This window comes from Colossoma macropomum, unplaced genomic scaffold, assembly GCF_904425465.1.
Source record: "Colossoma macropomum unplaced genomic scaffold, Colossoma_macropomum, whole genome shotgun sequence".
NCBI lineage: Eukaryota > Metazoa > Chordata > Actinopteri > Characiformes > Serrasalmidae > Colossoma > Colossoma macropomum.
Window position 1 is genome coordinate 42,410,069 of NW_023494789.1, and position 16,833 is coordinate 42,426,901.

Genomic DNA, 16,833 nt, shown 5'->3' on the forward strand with positions numbered 1-16,833 from the left:
CCTCTTCAGTTCTTTTATAATTGATTTATGTTTTGCATTATTGTATTACAAAATACCATCTGTGATGTGAGTACATATTCTATACATATATATTTAACCCAAAAAGACTGTAGGAAATGCCTTCGTGCAACCAAAGACCCACAAAAATTCATCTGGAGCATCTGTGATCGGAGCACATATCAAAGTAAAAATAAGATTAAAACAGCGGTTTGTCAGAGCCTTCTTTTGCACTCTTACAGACCCCATGAAAAAGGAAAATAGATTAATATATTGTATACACTGATCAGGCATAACGTTATGACCACCTCCTTGTTTCTATGCTCATTGTTCATTTTATCAGCTCCACTTACTATATAGGTGCACTTTGTAGTTCTACAATTACAGACTGTAGTCCATCTGTTTCTCTGCATACTTTGTTAGCCCCCTTTTACCCCATTCTTCAGTGGTCAGGACCCCCATGGACCCTCACAGAGCAGGTACTATTTGGATGTTGGATCATTCTCAGCACTGCAGTAACACTGATGTGGTGGTGGTGTGTTAGTGTGTGTTGCGCTGGTCTGGGTGGATCAGACACAGCAGTTATTTTTTCATTTATTTTATTTCCAGAGTGTTTGGGATTACTTTGGTCATAAAAAAGTGTAAAATACAACCAACTTCTAAGATTGAACTGGAGATTTGGAAAAATATCCCTGCAGATTTCTTAGAAAAACTGAACGCATGTCATTTGAATAGAATAGAAGTTATAATTAAGCTGAAGAGTGGACACACTCAATACTAAAATAATAGATATTATATATTTAGGTGTTAACTTTGCACAATTATCTGCTTTTTTTCCTGAAAAATGAATAGCTTGTACATATTGGCCATTTTTGCTAGAAATTAGATAAACAAAGGGTGCAAAGTATTGTTTGTAATGTTGTTGAGAATGAGGTTGTCAGCACATTCCAGAATATAAATAGCATGCATTGTGATATATTTACAGTGTGTTACTTCTTGCATAAGAAAGCTTATAATGCGATAATCATCAGAAAAATGATATAGGCGTGTTGCCAAGCTCTATTTATCGTACTTTTTTACATTGTTGTCTTTGTTTAGAACAACACAGTGCACCTGAGTCTGTGGATTCATATTGAAGCTAAGAAGGAAGTGGAGTATAGAGTGGAGAGAGAGCTCAGGGGTTTCCCCTTTAAATTAACCTGTGATTCAGGCCTGTATCAGGGGACTGGGATAAGCTCACTTTACAGCCGCCGCAGTCACGAAAGAGTTTCCACACAGATGAGACACACAGTGAGAACAGAACGTGTGTCATACCACAGCTAATCTGACCCCAAAGCTTGGTTAAAATAAAGCAACAGGGCCCCACAGTGCTTTAACTGGGAGCTGATACGCACATGCTTAAAACGGAGACCAAGTAAAATATAATTAAATACACCAAAGCTCAATGTTCAACAGGTGTATTTAGACTTTACTTCGACTTGCAGTCAAGAAATGAAACTATTTTCCCGTCAAGTGTGGGAGAGCTGCTCCACCTCGGTAGTTGTTGTTGCTCAACATGTTCACCGTCACCTTGATGAGAACATTGTGATTCATTGTTGTGACTCAGATTAAAGATTCTTATTTCCTGGTGAGACAAATCAAAAATCATAGACACAGCAGATACATATATTTACAGTTTTATTTATTTTTGCAGGACAAAAAAACAATGTCATAGAGTCCTCTCCTGCTATCTGTCAGCTTCTTTCTGAACTTGGCAGTCACAGTTATCTCCAGTGATAGTATATCTAACAACAATAATATCTCCAACAAGAGTGAGCTGCAATTCAGTGTGAAGTATTTATGACTTGTCATTTAAAAAAGAGGAGAAATTGTGTGGAAAGTGCAGATTCCAAACTTTCAGCACCACATCCGTGCTTTTAAGTACACTCTTAAAAAAATGATGCGTCAAGAAAATGGTTTTATATAGAACCATGATTTTTATATGATTTAAAGGTTCTTTGCATCATGAAAAGGTTCAGCAGATTGATGGAATGTGTTGTATATGGTTCTATATAGTGCCAAAAAGGGTTCTTCTATTCTTACAATGTCAAGCTAGTATTAATAGAAGAACCCTTTTTGGTGCTATACAGAACCCTTTCCAAAAAGATTCTACATGGAACCAGCTAAAATACATTCTCCATTAATCTGAAGAACGCTTTCACCATGCAAAGAACCCTTTATCATTCAAAGGGTTCCTCAAGTGTTCATGGCTCTATATAGAACAATTTTCCATAATGAAGAGCTTTTGAAGAACCATCTTTTTAAGTGTGTACCAATCAGTAACAACATGTTTTTATCACAGCACCTTCATTTATTTAATTTCCAGTACAGTGTTCAGCTACACAGTGAAGTTTATTCCCTTTAATGGCTCACAGTATGTCAAACTAAACCACATCAACAAGTCTGTATGACCTCAGTGAAGACCCAGATGTGGTTTGAGAGATTTGGGGATGTATTAAGAGAAAATATTTGTGTGACTGTTGACTTCTAGTGTTTGTTGGGGATGTTAGCCTTGCAGCTACAGTGCTAAACAAAAGAATTTAAATTTAGACACCAAACATGTCTTGGCTGCAGGCTACATCTAGGTTTGGAACCATGTGAATTTAATATTCTTTTAAGGCTTACTGAAGTGTTATTGAACTACTTAGATTATGTTGGGCACTAAATCAACATAAAGCTGGTTTCTCCTACATTGTAGGAAAAATACTGTCAAAGTACTGTAAAATTGAATGGTCAATAACTGTTTTTTGAGGAAAAAAGCAGGTTGATTGCATGTAAATAAGCCATACATATACTACATTTATACCTGCTGCTGTAAATTCACAAAAAAAGGAATGTAAATTCACAAAAAAAAAGATCATGACCTTTATTTCACAGACATTTGGCATTATTTGAATGGTTGTTGCTGTTATTATTATGCTAAAATATATCAATCAAAATCATGTAGAAAATGGCTGTCATTTTGCAGAATTTTACTGTCATAGGCAAACATACTTTTAGTTTTTTTACAGACTTTTTAATGCTAATAGGTAATTTCCTGTTACGCTGTTCTCGGCAAAAGTGATCAACCCACTTTGATTACTGTAATTGCTACATACTTATTGTCCACCCTTTCACCTACATACTTCACTGACGGTATAACACTGTAGCAGTTGCTTTAAGGCCTGTCATCTTTGCATGCAACATGAAAACATGTGGACAAACCAGATATGAGGAGTGGCAAGATTGCACTGATTGAAAAGAGGCGTAAACACAAACTTTACAGTTTCCACTGTGTCAGAGCAAAATAAGACTAGACTGAAGATATTTACAGGTCAGGAACTGATAATATTTGTGTATAAGAACAGTTCACATCATTATTTTGCAGTTTGCTTGCTGTATTCTTTTTTATATGACTGGTATTAAATTGCATACGCACAGATTTGGGTAGTAACTAGATCAGTTTACCAAGTTACACATAATTAAACAAAATGTATGGAGTGGTACTTGATTTATGCACAGTACTGTTGGCTTCTATTACTTGTTAGCTACATTAGCTTCATAAAAAAAGAAAACCACGAAAACAAATGGACTACATTTGGGGGAAAAATGGGGAAATCCAGACTTTCATTCTGAACTGTAGTATAATGCAGATGGTGGTAGAAGTGCAGTTCAAGGGGAAGATGCCATCGTACTTTGAACAGTGTTTACCTGCCGCTCTAGGAATTCACCTGCAGCCTCAGGTGTTTGTGTGTGCACACGCTTATGAGCTTCCTATGAACCAAGTTGCTTGAATTAGTCACTTGAGGCTGTTATCATGTGGAAAAATCTTGTAAGTATCACACCTGATCAGTAGGTGTGCATTAGGATGTGCGTCGTTTTCCTGTAATCGCTCTCTTCCTCCTCTGTCCGAAGCTCTCTTTCATTTCCTTTCTCCGTCTGCAGGACTTTGGACCACGTTTGGTTTGTTTTAGATAGCGACGGCCTCAGGTGTTTAATGAATCTGGGTCGAGCACAAACACAGGGGTCCTGCAGCGTGTGTGCAAAATAAAAGGTGTGTGTGTGGTTGTATATCGGCATCGTAGGTTCAATGAAGCTGCTGCAGGGTGAGAACCAAAGCGCTAAAAAAACACAGGTTATAGGTGCTCATGTTCGGAATCAGAATCAGTGGGTTGAGAGAAGATTGGAGCAAACATTTGGGTGACTATTGACTTCCAGTGTTTGTTAGCAATGCTAGCCTTGTAGCTCCAGTGCTAAACTAAAGAAGCAAAGCTTGCACACCAAACATGACTTGGCTGATAACTACATCTGTGGTGAGTGGAGAATTATGTAAATTAGATTGTTTACTGAACTACTCCTTTAAAGCCTTATTAATCAGAATCCCAATCAGAATTAGAATCAGAATCAAAATTAGAATCAGAAGCATAATTGGTGTTAGAAAGAGAGACGGATAGTAGAAAAGATAGTAGCCAAGCGTGTGGCAGCGGTCAGTGCAAATAATCATGCAGATACGGTCAGCAGCTTTAGGTAATTTTCACATCAACCATCAGAATGAGGGGAAGCTGACAGAAAGGCTACAGTAACTCAGATAACCACCCTGTACATTTGTGGTGAGCAGAAAAGCATCTCAGAAAACACAACACGTCCAACTTTGAGGTGGATGGGCTGCAACAGCAGATGACCACGCCAGGTTCCACTTCTGTTCCACTTTCAGCTAGGAGTAGAAAGCTGAGGCTGCAGTGGGCACAGGCTCACCAAAACTGGACAGTTGAAGATAGGAGAAATGTAGCCTGATCTGAAGAATCTCGATTTCTGTTGAGGCACATAAATGGTAGGGTCAGAATTGATGCCAAAAGCATGAATCCATGGACCCAACCTGGACTGTTGACACAAGGCAGGCTGTTGGCGGGGAGGTGGAGTAAACAATGAGTTTCATGACAATGAGTTTAGTGCTCTTCAGTGGCCTTCCCAGTCACCAGATCTGTATCCAATAGGGCACCTTTGGGATTTAGTTGAACGGGAGATTTGCAGCATGAAAGTACCTAAAGAAATCTGCAGGAATTGCTTGATGCAATCATGTCAACATGGAGCAGAATCTCAAAGTAATGTTTCCAACATCTTGTGGAATCCCTGCAATCCCTCTGTTTTAAGAACAAACAGAGGTCCTACCCAGTATTAGATTGTGTTCCTAATAAAGTTTTCATTAATTCTAGATAATAATTCTTGCACTTAGTAGAACTATTCTAAAATAGTTCTACTAAGTGCAAATAGAAAGATTTTACTATTTTACTATTTACACTAAGTGTTCAAAGGAACATCATGCTATTTACACTTATAAGCACATAATTATGTGGTATTTTATTATATGTCTTGATATTGATTCAGCAGTTGATTTGTTAATGCTAGTGTTTTCTGATTTCTGCACTTGCTCCTATCTGTATTAGTGCAGTTTTAAAAAATATAATTTGTCCATTGCAAAAACTTAAGTTGAATTAAAGGACTGATTAAATGTTGTTTCACTTAAAACAGAAAATAATAATGGATGGTGCATAATAATTTTAAAAAATGACAGGTGCACAAAGGTCAGTGGTGTTATCCTCTACACTATCCCATCATCCCATTGTCCTGGATAATGTTTCAGCTTAGCAACTGTTACTGTTAGATAACAATAGATGTAGATGGTTTACTTATTATTTATTTAATAAGGTTTGAGCAGTGAGTGGAAAGTTCTCTCATTTGTTCTGATTAACACTAAATAACTAAATTTCTCTCCAGTTATCCCTCAAACACAGCTTCTTTTAATGCTTCCTCATTTTTGTTCATGGAAAGTATGATAACTGCAGACAAAAATAAGCTCATTTTATGTTCTAATGTCACATGATTTACCAGCTGAAGTATGTGTAAATAGCCAGGCTGCGTGGTTAATGCTGTTTAAACTTAGTATTAATAGACAATGCCTATATATAAATATAGAGACACACAGGAACCCACACAGAGCGAGAGACAAAGAAAAAGTTAAAGAAAAATCGGTAAGAGTCAGTGTGTGTGTGTGTGTGTGTGGGTGGGTGTTGTACAATGTGGTTTGAGAGGAAACACTGCTGCTCATATTTCAGGTTTTCTCAGGGTAGGTGTGTGTGGGGGGGGGTTGTACTTGTTTTAGTATATTGTGAGGAGCAAATGTCAGCATGATTACAGGAAAACAAGACACAGCAATTATTTTGGAAAAGCTAAAAAAAGCAGAAAGATTGCCTTTTGCTTACTGAAGTTAAGGGGTTCAGAGTTTAGGGTTTAGGTGTAGTATTACTTGGCTACAGTAATGTAGAAGTTAATAAAAGTCCTCACAAGAATAGCAATGCCAACCTGTGTGTGTGCTGGGTGTGTTTTGGGAGGCGTTTCTCTTTCTGTCCCTTCCTCTCTCTCTCTCTCTCCCTCTCTCTCCCCCCTGAGTGAGTCTCTCAGCCTTAAAATTCCTCATTATAAAGGCCGGTGTGTGTGTGTGTCTGAGCTGCAGTCGCTCTGCGTCTGGCTGTGTGTATGTGTGAGTGTGTGTTTACTTTAGTAAAGCAGTTAAGCAGCTGTTAGGTTTGGATGTGTTTTGGGTTTTTTGTTTGTTTGTTTGTTTTTTCATCTGGAACTCATCAGCAGGGCTACTCTTTTTATATTTTAACTGCTTTATTAGTGTATTAATGACAATTCAGGAGATCTCAGGACGGCTGTAAGGGTGTATGTGAGTGTCTATTTGAGTGAAGGAGTTTTTTGTTTGTTTGTTTGTTTTGTTTTTTTAGTGTTGTTGGTGCTTTTGGTCTGGGGCTCATCAGCAGTTGCTGTCCTTTTTATTTTATTTGCATTTTTGGGTCCTTTTTGACCGTGTGAGTGTAAGGGGGGAGTTTTTTGTTTGTTTTCTTGTTTGTTTTCTAATCTGGGGCTGTCCTTTTTATTAGCATTTTTTGAGTTTTCTGTTTGTTTTGCTTTGTTTTTGTTTGTCATGTAAGTGCGTGTGTTTTAGTGTGTGTGTGTGTATGTGATTGAGTGTGTGACCATGGCGGCAGAGAGTCTTGAGGAGTCCCCTGAACTGAAGGACATGGATGAGGAGGTTCTGTGGGATTTAATTAATGATAACCGCCACGGTATCTGTCTGGGCATTCGGCCATGCATACTGATCCCGTACCTGCGGCAGGTGCGCGTGCTGACTGACCTGGACGAGGACGAGATCCTCACCTGCCTCAAATTCACCAACCGCAGCATGAGGACGAGTAAGTAGCCAGTACAGAGATCTTTATAGGAAATACAGTGTAACATAATGCAGTGTAATGTAAACTCCTGTTCAGACATTTGAATTAATTTCATTTTCACAATAGCCGCTGTTCGTTAGTAACATCTTACATAGTAAAGACTAATTGTTTCATGTATTTATCTGCAACAAAAATGGTTGTACATGATTGAAAACGGTCATTCAATCCTTTGAAACACTGATTACAATTGTTTGCACAGCAGCGTAAACCTAAGGACTTACAATAGGGAATACAGTGCAATATAATGTAATGCAATGTTAGTCCAGATAACTTTCTAAGAAATGCAAAGTAATGCAATGGACTGTAATATACGTTACTGTTCAGATGTTTTACTTTTATTTTTATAATTGATGCTATTTTCAGTTCAGTAATAACATAAAGGTAGTTAACTGTAGACTAGAGGGCTATCTAGGAAAGTGTAATGTAATATAATGTAATATAATGTAATATAATGTAATGGACACTGTCACTCAAAAATGTAGAGCACATGTCATCTTAATAGTTGTTATTGTAATCTCTCATATGCTCTCAAAAAACATAGTTCTTCAAGGGTTCTTTAGTAAAGAAAATGGTTCTATATAGAACCATGAACTCTCAAAGAACCTCTTGCATGATTTAAAGGGTTCTTTGTGTCATGAAAGGGTTCTTTAGGTTGATGAAAACTGTACATTAATGTGCTACAGATGGTTATATATAAAACCCTTTAAAAAGGGTTCTATATAGCACCCAAAAGGGTTCTACAATTGTTTGGAACCATTTTCAAAAAGGTTCTACATATAACCATCTACAGCACATTCTCCATCAAAGGACCATTTTGTGATGCAAAGAACACTTTGAGTTCATGGTTTTATATAGAACCATTTTCTTTACTAAAGAACCCGAGAAGCACTTTTCTTTTTAAAGTGTGTATTATGTGGCTTGAAATTTTATAAACTACATACAAAAAGGTTTTTATGTGTTTAAAATTGAATGTCAAGTTTCTTATTTTATATTATACTGTAGTTATTGTACCGTTTGTATTTAAGTGACCTGCTTTGAGATTTGATCAACACTCTACTCAGCTTTGCTTTGAGATTTGATCAACACAATAATACTAGGCATTTTGAGAGTTAAACATATTATAATTGAGGGTAATACAATCTAAGGTAATGTAATGATACTACAACACTGTGTAGGAATTACATACAGTACAGTACAGACTAAGAGCACACAAGATTAAGAGTACAGCATTGAAACACCAGTGAAATGTTATGGAACAAACTGATTTTTTAAGAGAAAACAAACACGTGAGATACAGTTTGTCGGCAAATTTACATTAATTTAGGTAAATCAGTGTTTGTCTCCGTTCATTTTGTCCTGTGGACTTTCTATGAATTGCGGTGTAGCTTATTTAATGATGAATATGTTAAATTATGAGAGATTAGGAATCAATAAGGGATTAAAACAGAATGATAGAGATGGTAAGAGAGAATGGACAATAACTAATAAATGAAAAAAAAGATTCCAAGGAGAGCATAAGAATAGAGATCGAGGGGGATTTTAGGTGTTCGATCAGTTTGGATGAAAATAACTTAGTTAAGCTGTGACTGGAATGGTGGAATTCAATGAAGTCATAGATTTTGATGTTATCGTGCTCAATAAAAGTGAAAGAATGATCATAGTGTTGTCAATACTAATATTTCTTATATCGAGATGGTTGTGCACTCATTATAAGGTTATAGAGCTTATTTATAGACATTGCTACCTGTTTTAAATGATTTTATCATGAAAAATGATCTCACTATACTGGCAGATCATTTTGCTGGTTTCAAATACATTTCTTAAAATAAGCAAAATGATCTGCCTATATTGTGAGATAAAGTTTCTTAATAAAATCACTTAAAACAAGTACAAAATGTTTGGAAATAAGTTTAATAATCTTAAAATAATCTCACAGCAATCTTAACTGGAGAAATATTAGATTTATTGACTAGATTTAAGATAATTTTACTTGGCAAGATACCATTTTTTTTGCAGTGTATCTTCAGTCTTAACCTGTACGATCTGTACGATCAATTGGAACCCATTTTATTCCTATCTTTGCCTATGATTACCGTTCACTCAACACTAAGGATGGGACAGCTACTGGTTTTAACAATACATCATGGCATAAAACCCAATTCCAGTAACTATGCACAATTGCACAAAGGCTTCTTTGGAGTAATACCACAGAAGACCTTTTGGTTCCTAGTTTTGGTTCCTTAAGAATCTCAGCGATGCTAACAAACGTTCAGTATGTGATAACGAGTGAAGTCCAGAGTGTTTGTTTATGTATTCCGTGTTTGGTTTAAAGGTAGAGTTTAGTGTTGGGTGACCAATTGGATGTAAGCTGACGTTGGGCACTGGTTGGGTCCAATGGTGAATGTTTGATTTGTCTTCCTGCAGGTCACATGCTGGACCTGCTGCGTGTCCAGGGCCGAAATGGTGCCGTGGCGCTCCTGGACAGCTTGATGATTCACTACCCAAATCTCTACACGCAGATCACCGGCCGCAAGCCCAGCACAGAACCTTCCGGCTTCAGTGGTGAGCCAGTCAGGAGTGCAGCCTCAGTGTTTATACTGCTGGAGTGTGAAATAAAAATAAAACCAGTTTACAAATTTATTTTATAATAACAACAGATGTTTTAGGCGAGTGTGTTAAATGTAAATCTGATAAACAAAGCACACAGTTAGAAATGATGGTTTTTCAAGGGTTCTTTAGTAAAGAAAATGGTTCGATATAGGTCTATTAACACTCAAAGATTCTATATTGCACCAAAAAGGGTTCTTCTATTGCTATGATATCAAGCTTGTTACAATAGAAGAACCCTTTTTGGTACTATATACAACCATTTTTAAAAAGGTTCTGTATAGAACCATCTACAGCACATTCTCCATTAATCTGAAGAACAGTTTAATAATGTAACAAACCATTTAAGCATGCAAAGGGTTCTTTAAGTGTTCACAGTTGTATATAGAACCATTTGCTTTATACAACAACCTATGAAGAACCATAATTTTCAAGTGTGTATATTTAGTTGGATTTTAGCTACAATCATATACACTGGTCAAATGTTTTTTGTTGATTTTCTGAGTGACAAATAAGTAAATAATACATCCTCTACAGCAAATATAATTAATATGGCATTTTTAATGCACAATGTCCATTTGTTTACTGACTTGGAAAAAAAAACATGAAACACAATGCGCACAGGCTACATTTTACATTTTACTTTCAACAGAACTTATAATTTGAATGAGGTCAAAGCCAAACTTTTGCACACAACTGTAAGTCTAAATTAATTCTGATCTAGAATGTAAACAATTCTCTAGATTCCGAATTCACAACACCTGTACTATCAATTGGAACCCATTTTATTCCTACCTTTGACTACGATTATCGTTCACTCATCGCTAAGGACGGGACGGCTACTGGTTTTAATAATACATCATGGTGTAAAACCCAATTCCAGTAACTATGCACAATTGCACAAAGGCTTCTTTGGAGCAATGCCACAGAAGACCTTTTGGTTCCCAGTTTTGGTTCCTTAAGAATCTTTTAATGAATGGTTCTCTAAAAATACTGAATTGGAACTACTCGTATTGGTGCTTTTTAAATATTAGTATTAACAACACTATGATCATTCTTTCATTTTTACTGAACGTATAATTTGACTGAGGTCAAAGCCAAACTTTTGCACACAACTGTAAGTCTAAATTAATTCTGATCTAGAATGTAAACAATTCTCTAGATTCTGAATTCATATACATACCAATGATGCTCATGATGGAAGATATCACATTTTAATTCAGTGCAGATGCTACAATTTCTTCATTATTGTAGCATCAATACAAATACTTATATATTTCAAATGTCTATGCAGTAAAGTTCAGATCCATTTCTATCTCTGTCTGTTCAGGGTTGATAAAGTACTCTGAGCTGACGGAGTATCTGGTGCGGGCGGTGACGGGGATGCAGAAGGAGCTGCAGGACGCTCGTGAGGAAGCGGCTCAGCTGCGTGCACGCTGCTCCTCCCTGCAGGGCGAGCTCTCTCAGGCCGTGACGCAGGGACAGGAAAGCACACGCCTGCAGGCGGAACATGCACGCCTGCGCACCACCCTCGCAGGTACCGCAGCTGAAAAAACACATTTTTGTTGAATTATGACAGGAACAAACAAACTAACCATCTACAGGCTCTGGATAAGTTAGAATTTAGCTACAGTCATATGCAAAACTTTGGGCATCACTGGTCAAATGTCATTTTTGCTTGATTTTCTAAGTGAAAAAGAAGACACTCAGCACACCCTCTACAGAGAACATACTTAAATATGGCTTTTTTAGTGCACAATATATATTTATTTACTGACTTATTGAAAAAAAAACATAAAATACAGTCATAATACAGTCAAGGACTGGACATTGTTGATTTTCAAAATAAATAATAGTTATATAAATAAAGTTAACACACATCCTCCACAGAGAACACCCCGAAATATAGCATTTTTCTGCACAATTCATATTTATTTGCTCTGTTTAGCATATGGCAAGATATAAAATATCCATAAATTTTGTAAAAATTTTGCTAGCAAACGTTCAGTATGTGATAATCAGTGAAGTCCAGAGTGTTTGTTTATGTATTAGGTGTTTGGCTTAAAGGTAGAGATTGGTGTTGGGTGACCAATTGGATGTAAGTTGATGTTGGGCACTGCTTGGGGTCCAATGGTGAATGTTAAAATGTGGAGGATTTAACAAGGGTGCCCAAACTTTTGCATACAACAGTACAGACACAGATGTATTAAGGACTGTTTTCAACAACTGTATCTACAACTGTAGATATACTCACTGAGCACCACTTCATTAGATACATCTGCAGATACACCTTCTATCTGCAGTCACTGTCTATTTTATCAGGTCCACTGACCATATAGTTTCACTTTGTAGTTCTACAATTACAGACTGTAGTCCGTTTGTTTCTCTGCATACTTTTTTACCCTGTTCTTCAGTGGTCAGGACCCCCACAGAGCAGGTATTATTTGGGTGGTGGGTCATTCTCAGCAGTGACACTGACGTGGTGTGTTAGTGTGTGTTGCGCTGGTGCAAGTGGATCAGACAAACTGTGCAGCAGCAGATGAGCTATCGTCTCTGACTTTACATCTACAGGGTGGACCAACAGGATAGGAGTGTCTAATAGAGTGGGCAGTGTGTGGACATAGTGTTAAAGAACTCCAGCAGCACTGCTATGTCTTTTTCACTCGCACCAGCACAACACATACTAACTCAACACCACCATGTCAGTGTCACTGCAGTGCTGAAAATGACCCTCTACCCAAATAGTACCTGCTCTGTGGGGGTCCTGACCACTGAAGAACTGGGTAACAAAGTATGCAGAAAAACAGATGGACTACAGTCTGTAACTGTAGATCTACAAAGCCAGTGGAGCTAATAAAATGGACAATGCTAAAATAAAAACATAACAAATAGACTGTTATTTGCTATTATAATAAACATTTTCAGTACTATGCAGCCCCCACACAGTCCAGGCCGTAATGGACTATTCCATGTAGTTACGTGACTACACAACCATGTAAAGGCAGACAGGTATGAGGAAATGAGCGATAAAGCATAAAGAGGAAACACTTAACAGCCTGTGAAATTATTTTGTGCTACACAATGTTTAATTAAATGTGAAATAAAGTTTAGAGAGCACCGTATCCCTGTATTTACCAAGGGGATTAAAATCCACCCCTGAATCCTGATACTGAGTTTGCTGTACAGTCCTACACACATACACAAACAGCTTACTGTAAACCAGTTTGGTTTCTTGTAGGGAGTAATTAAAGCGTCAGCTTTCTGCTCTCACGTTGTCTAGTCGGCATCTAAATGACGCCATCCGTGGGGATTTTGGTGCTCTTTAATCTGAGACGAGGCTCCATGTGTATGGAGTGCTTTCATTTCTACTATCACATTACTCTTCTACAAGAATTAACGTCACAAACATCATTTTAATTTCAATTTTAAATGCAAAAATGTTGGAACAGTTTTTGAAAAGCAAATCAAAAACAGAAAGCAGTGATTTGTTTATCCATTTTAACCTGTATTTCAATCAAAAAGCAGAATAAAGACAAGACATTTAATATTTTACCTAGTTTACCTTCATTTTTTTCTAAATATATGTTCATTTTGAAATTGATGCATGCAAAAAAAGTTGGATACAAAAGAAGTATCCAGGAAAGGTTGAGTCCTTCAAAGATAGGTTGCGGCTCACCACAGCGTCAAAAAATGCACTAGTTAATAATCCAACAGTTTAAGAACAATGTTCCTCAATGAATGATTGCAAAGATTTTATTCCTCTATGGTGCATAAAATCACCCAGATCGTTACCAGTGTAAAGTTCAAAAGCCAGGGTCTGTCATGGCGTTGGGGCAACATATCATCGCTGTCCAAAGAAAAAGAGGTATCTTCAAAATAGTAACTTTACAGGAGAAGGCAGAAATGTTCTTTACTTTCAATGTAAGTTAAGGTAAAGAGATTTTAGAAAAATAAAAATCAACAAAAATGGAGATATATGTTTTTCGCTGGACAGTGACGATATGCTGCCTTCTAGATGATGTCTTTGTCAAGGACGTCCATGCTCATTTCAACAGGACAACAGCAAAAAAAATGTGACACATTGCGACAGCACAGAATGAAAAATGAATGCAATAAAGTACAACATAAAATAACATGTTTTTGTACTGGTTTCAATTTCGTACAGGTTAAACAGTATTTTCTCATGACAGCTGTCTATTTTTACTGCATTTCGTAAACTGTTCCAACCTTTTTGGAGTTGAGGTTTTTGGTTCCTGAAATATAATATTTTAAAAAGTTTCAGTTGTGGGTAATTGAATGTGTGTGCAGGCAGCATGTCTGTGTGTGTGTATGCTTGTCTGTGTGGGTGTGTGTGTGTGCATATTTAAGAGCCATGGGAGTAAGTTAAAGGGAAATTCAGAGTGGTTTGTTGTGAAATACTTATTCTTTAGAAACTTGCAATCAGAATTGTTCACAGTAGTGGTGATAGGAACCAGACGCCTGAAGAATTCAATGCCTCTAAAAGCTGTTATTGAACAAAATAGTTGTGAAGATGTTGCCTGATGTCTGAGACCTTAATGATAGTTTTGAGAGTTTTTTGGGCCTAAAATATTGTTTTAAATCCAACTCAGAAGACACATGTAGGTTCACTGGTTTTTTTTAGATAGTAAATAAAATGTCTATATTTTTGTTGTAGTCATGGTGACCCCTGGTTCCTATCACCACCACTGTAAAGAAATCTGAGTCTCTATAATCAACCATTTCACACCAAACCACCCTGAATGACATCTCAAACACTGAATTATGTGGAAATGTGTAATGTTTATGGATGATTTGTCATGGCAAATGTGTACGTGACAGTAAAGCATGTATGTATGCATGTACGCAGGCCTGCATAGAGACCTGCTGCGGCTGAAGGATGAGAAATGTGATCTGTATGTTAGATACGCAGCAGCAGTGGAGGAGAAATCTGCCGTCAACATTCGCTGCAGAGACTTGAACCTGCAGGTGAGTGTGTGTGAATGTGTTTGAGGTTGACTTACACGGAGTGGCCAGTTTGTGACTACACTCACTGGCCAATTAATCAGAAACACCTGCCATACAGGTGCACTTTGTGGGTTTAGAGTTACAGACTGCAGCCCATCTATTGCTGCACATTGTATTCAGCCCCCTCTACCCTATTGATCACTGTAGAAGGACCAGATTAGAGACCAGATATTGTTTGATTGGTAGATGCTAACAGTGCTAGAGTGGTCTACTAACAAAAAATATCCAGCCAAGAGCAGCTCTGTGGTCAGAAATTGACTGTCGTTGATGGATTAGAGGATGGCTAATACAAACAGTGCATCAACAAATGGACTGATCTTTGGCGATATGGACCTATGAGTGTGAATAAGTGTGAGAAAACTTTGAAGAACACTTTTTACTTGAACTCTGCCACAAAATATTGACATATCAATGTCATAAGTATGTCATGTCATTATATCTGTCTTAACGTTTAAAGCATGTTATGTCAGTGTTATGCAGCAGTGGTCAAGACGTTGATACCAAATAATAATACAGTGTACAACTAGATGTAAAAACGCAACACCTGCCCAGCTCTGGGCTTTCTCCATTGTTCAGTGTTTTTGAACACTGTTTGGGAAACACAGAAGTCTATCTGATATTCTGGTGCCTGCCAAGTTACATCATTAAAGTCCAATAATTCCTGAATATGTCTGATGATAATCAATACTGTGTTCATATCATTGCTGGGCCTTATATAGACACTCAGCTACTGTATAAGCGACTTTTCACCCAAATTGCTGGTCGCTCATCGCCTGTGGGCGTTTCTTAACTTGAGCGGACTGTTGGTTGCCATGGTTTTACTGAAGCCAAGCACAAATCAGATGCTTTCCCTCTGGAAATAAAAATCCTGGTGAGAAATGCTTGTGTGCTTATTTTTATTTAATCCCTTTGTCTACGTAGTCAGTTTGTGAGGAAAACAGTATTTGGCGAAAGCACCACTGCCGTTATTCCACCTGTAGTAGAAACAATTATCTAGGAACCAAAAATGGAGCATACCAGTTTGCAGTGGCATAGATGAAGTGCATACTACGCTGCTCAATTCTTAATGGTAATCACCACATCACTTCGCTCCGTATTTGCAAAACGTTGAACTCAGCTCAGCGTTGTTGCATCGCTGACTCCGCCCACTTTGCATCGCCAATGTTCACGTCGCTGCCTGTTGAAATCACCAGGTTTCATTGAAAATGAATGACCTCCGGCCACTTTGTCGCATCGCGTTGCTGCCAGTGTGAATGCAGGGTTATTGCTGGGACTACTTGCTGTGGGTTTATACTTCTTAAAACATGAGACAATGTTATACTTTTGCTTTGGCAGTATAAATAAGAAGAAAATAGTCTTGCTTTAGACTCAATGGATAAAGTGTTAGAATTTAGTATTAGAGTTATTGATTTCAAATTATATTTATTTTGTATGCACCTGAAATGTTACAGTGTTGCAATAAATCTGATAGTTTTCCCTCATGTAATCAATCAATCAGTCAACCTTTATTTAACCTCAGAGAACATTGAGGGTGACCCTTATTTACAATCTTGCTGAGTTAAAACAGAAAAAAGGGACTGATAATGTGTAAGAACACATCAAATCATGATATCTGTTTTGACGTCTGTGCGAGCTAATGTTAGCATGGCAACCCGTTTAAGGTTGTTATCTCCAACTTGCTTAAAACAACATAGTCCAGCTCCATAGCGCAGAATGTTAGAGACTCCTACAATGTATGTATTATTATGTAAAGATTAGGATTTTGGTCAATATTCTGTAAAGCCACAACATTCTGCAGCAACACACAGATTTTGCGTGGAGCATAAATTACCATTTGACAGACATACAAAGTCTAAATAGCGTCAGCACAAACATTGACAGTAGACAGTCCCAC

The 16,833-nt window shown here is 37.4% G+C and overlaps 1 protein-coding gene across 3 annotated transcripts in view; it reads left to right on the forward strand.

Moving 5' to 3' along the window:
- Positions 1-6,139: 6,139 nt before the first annotated feature.
- card14 (caspase recruitment domain family, member 14) overlaps positions 6,140-16,833 on the forward strand; it is a 33,009-nt gene continuing 22,315 nt past the window's right edge. For 2 of the 3 annotated variants that reach the window (XM_036571399.1, XM_036571401.1), the window contains exons 1-4: positions 6,140-7,268; positions 9,732-9,869; positions 11,245-11,451; positions 14,782-14,900. In XM_036571399.1, coding sequence (XP_036427292.1) covers positions 7,055-7,268; positions 9,732-9,869; positions 11,245-11,451; positions 14,782-14,900 — 678 coding nt within the window. In that variant the 5' untranslated portion in view covers positions 6,140-7,054. The remainder of the gene's footprint in view (positions 7,269-9,731; positions 9,870-11,244; positions 11,452-14,781; positions 14,901-16,833) is intronic. The other variant, XM_036571400.1, reaches the window with a different exon arrangement.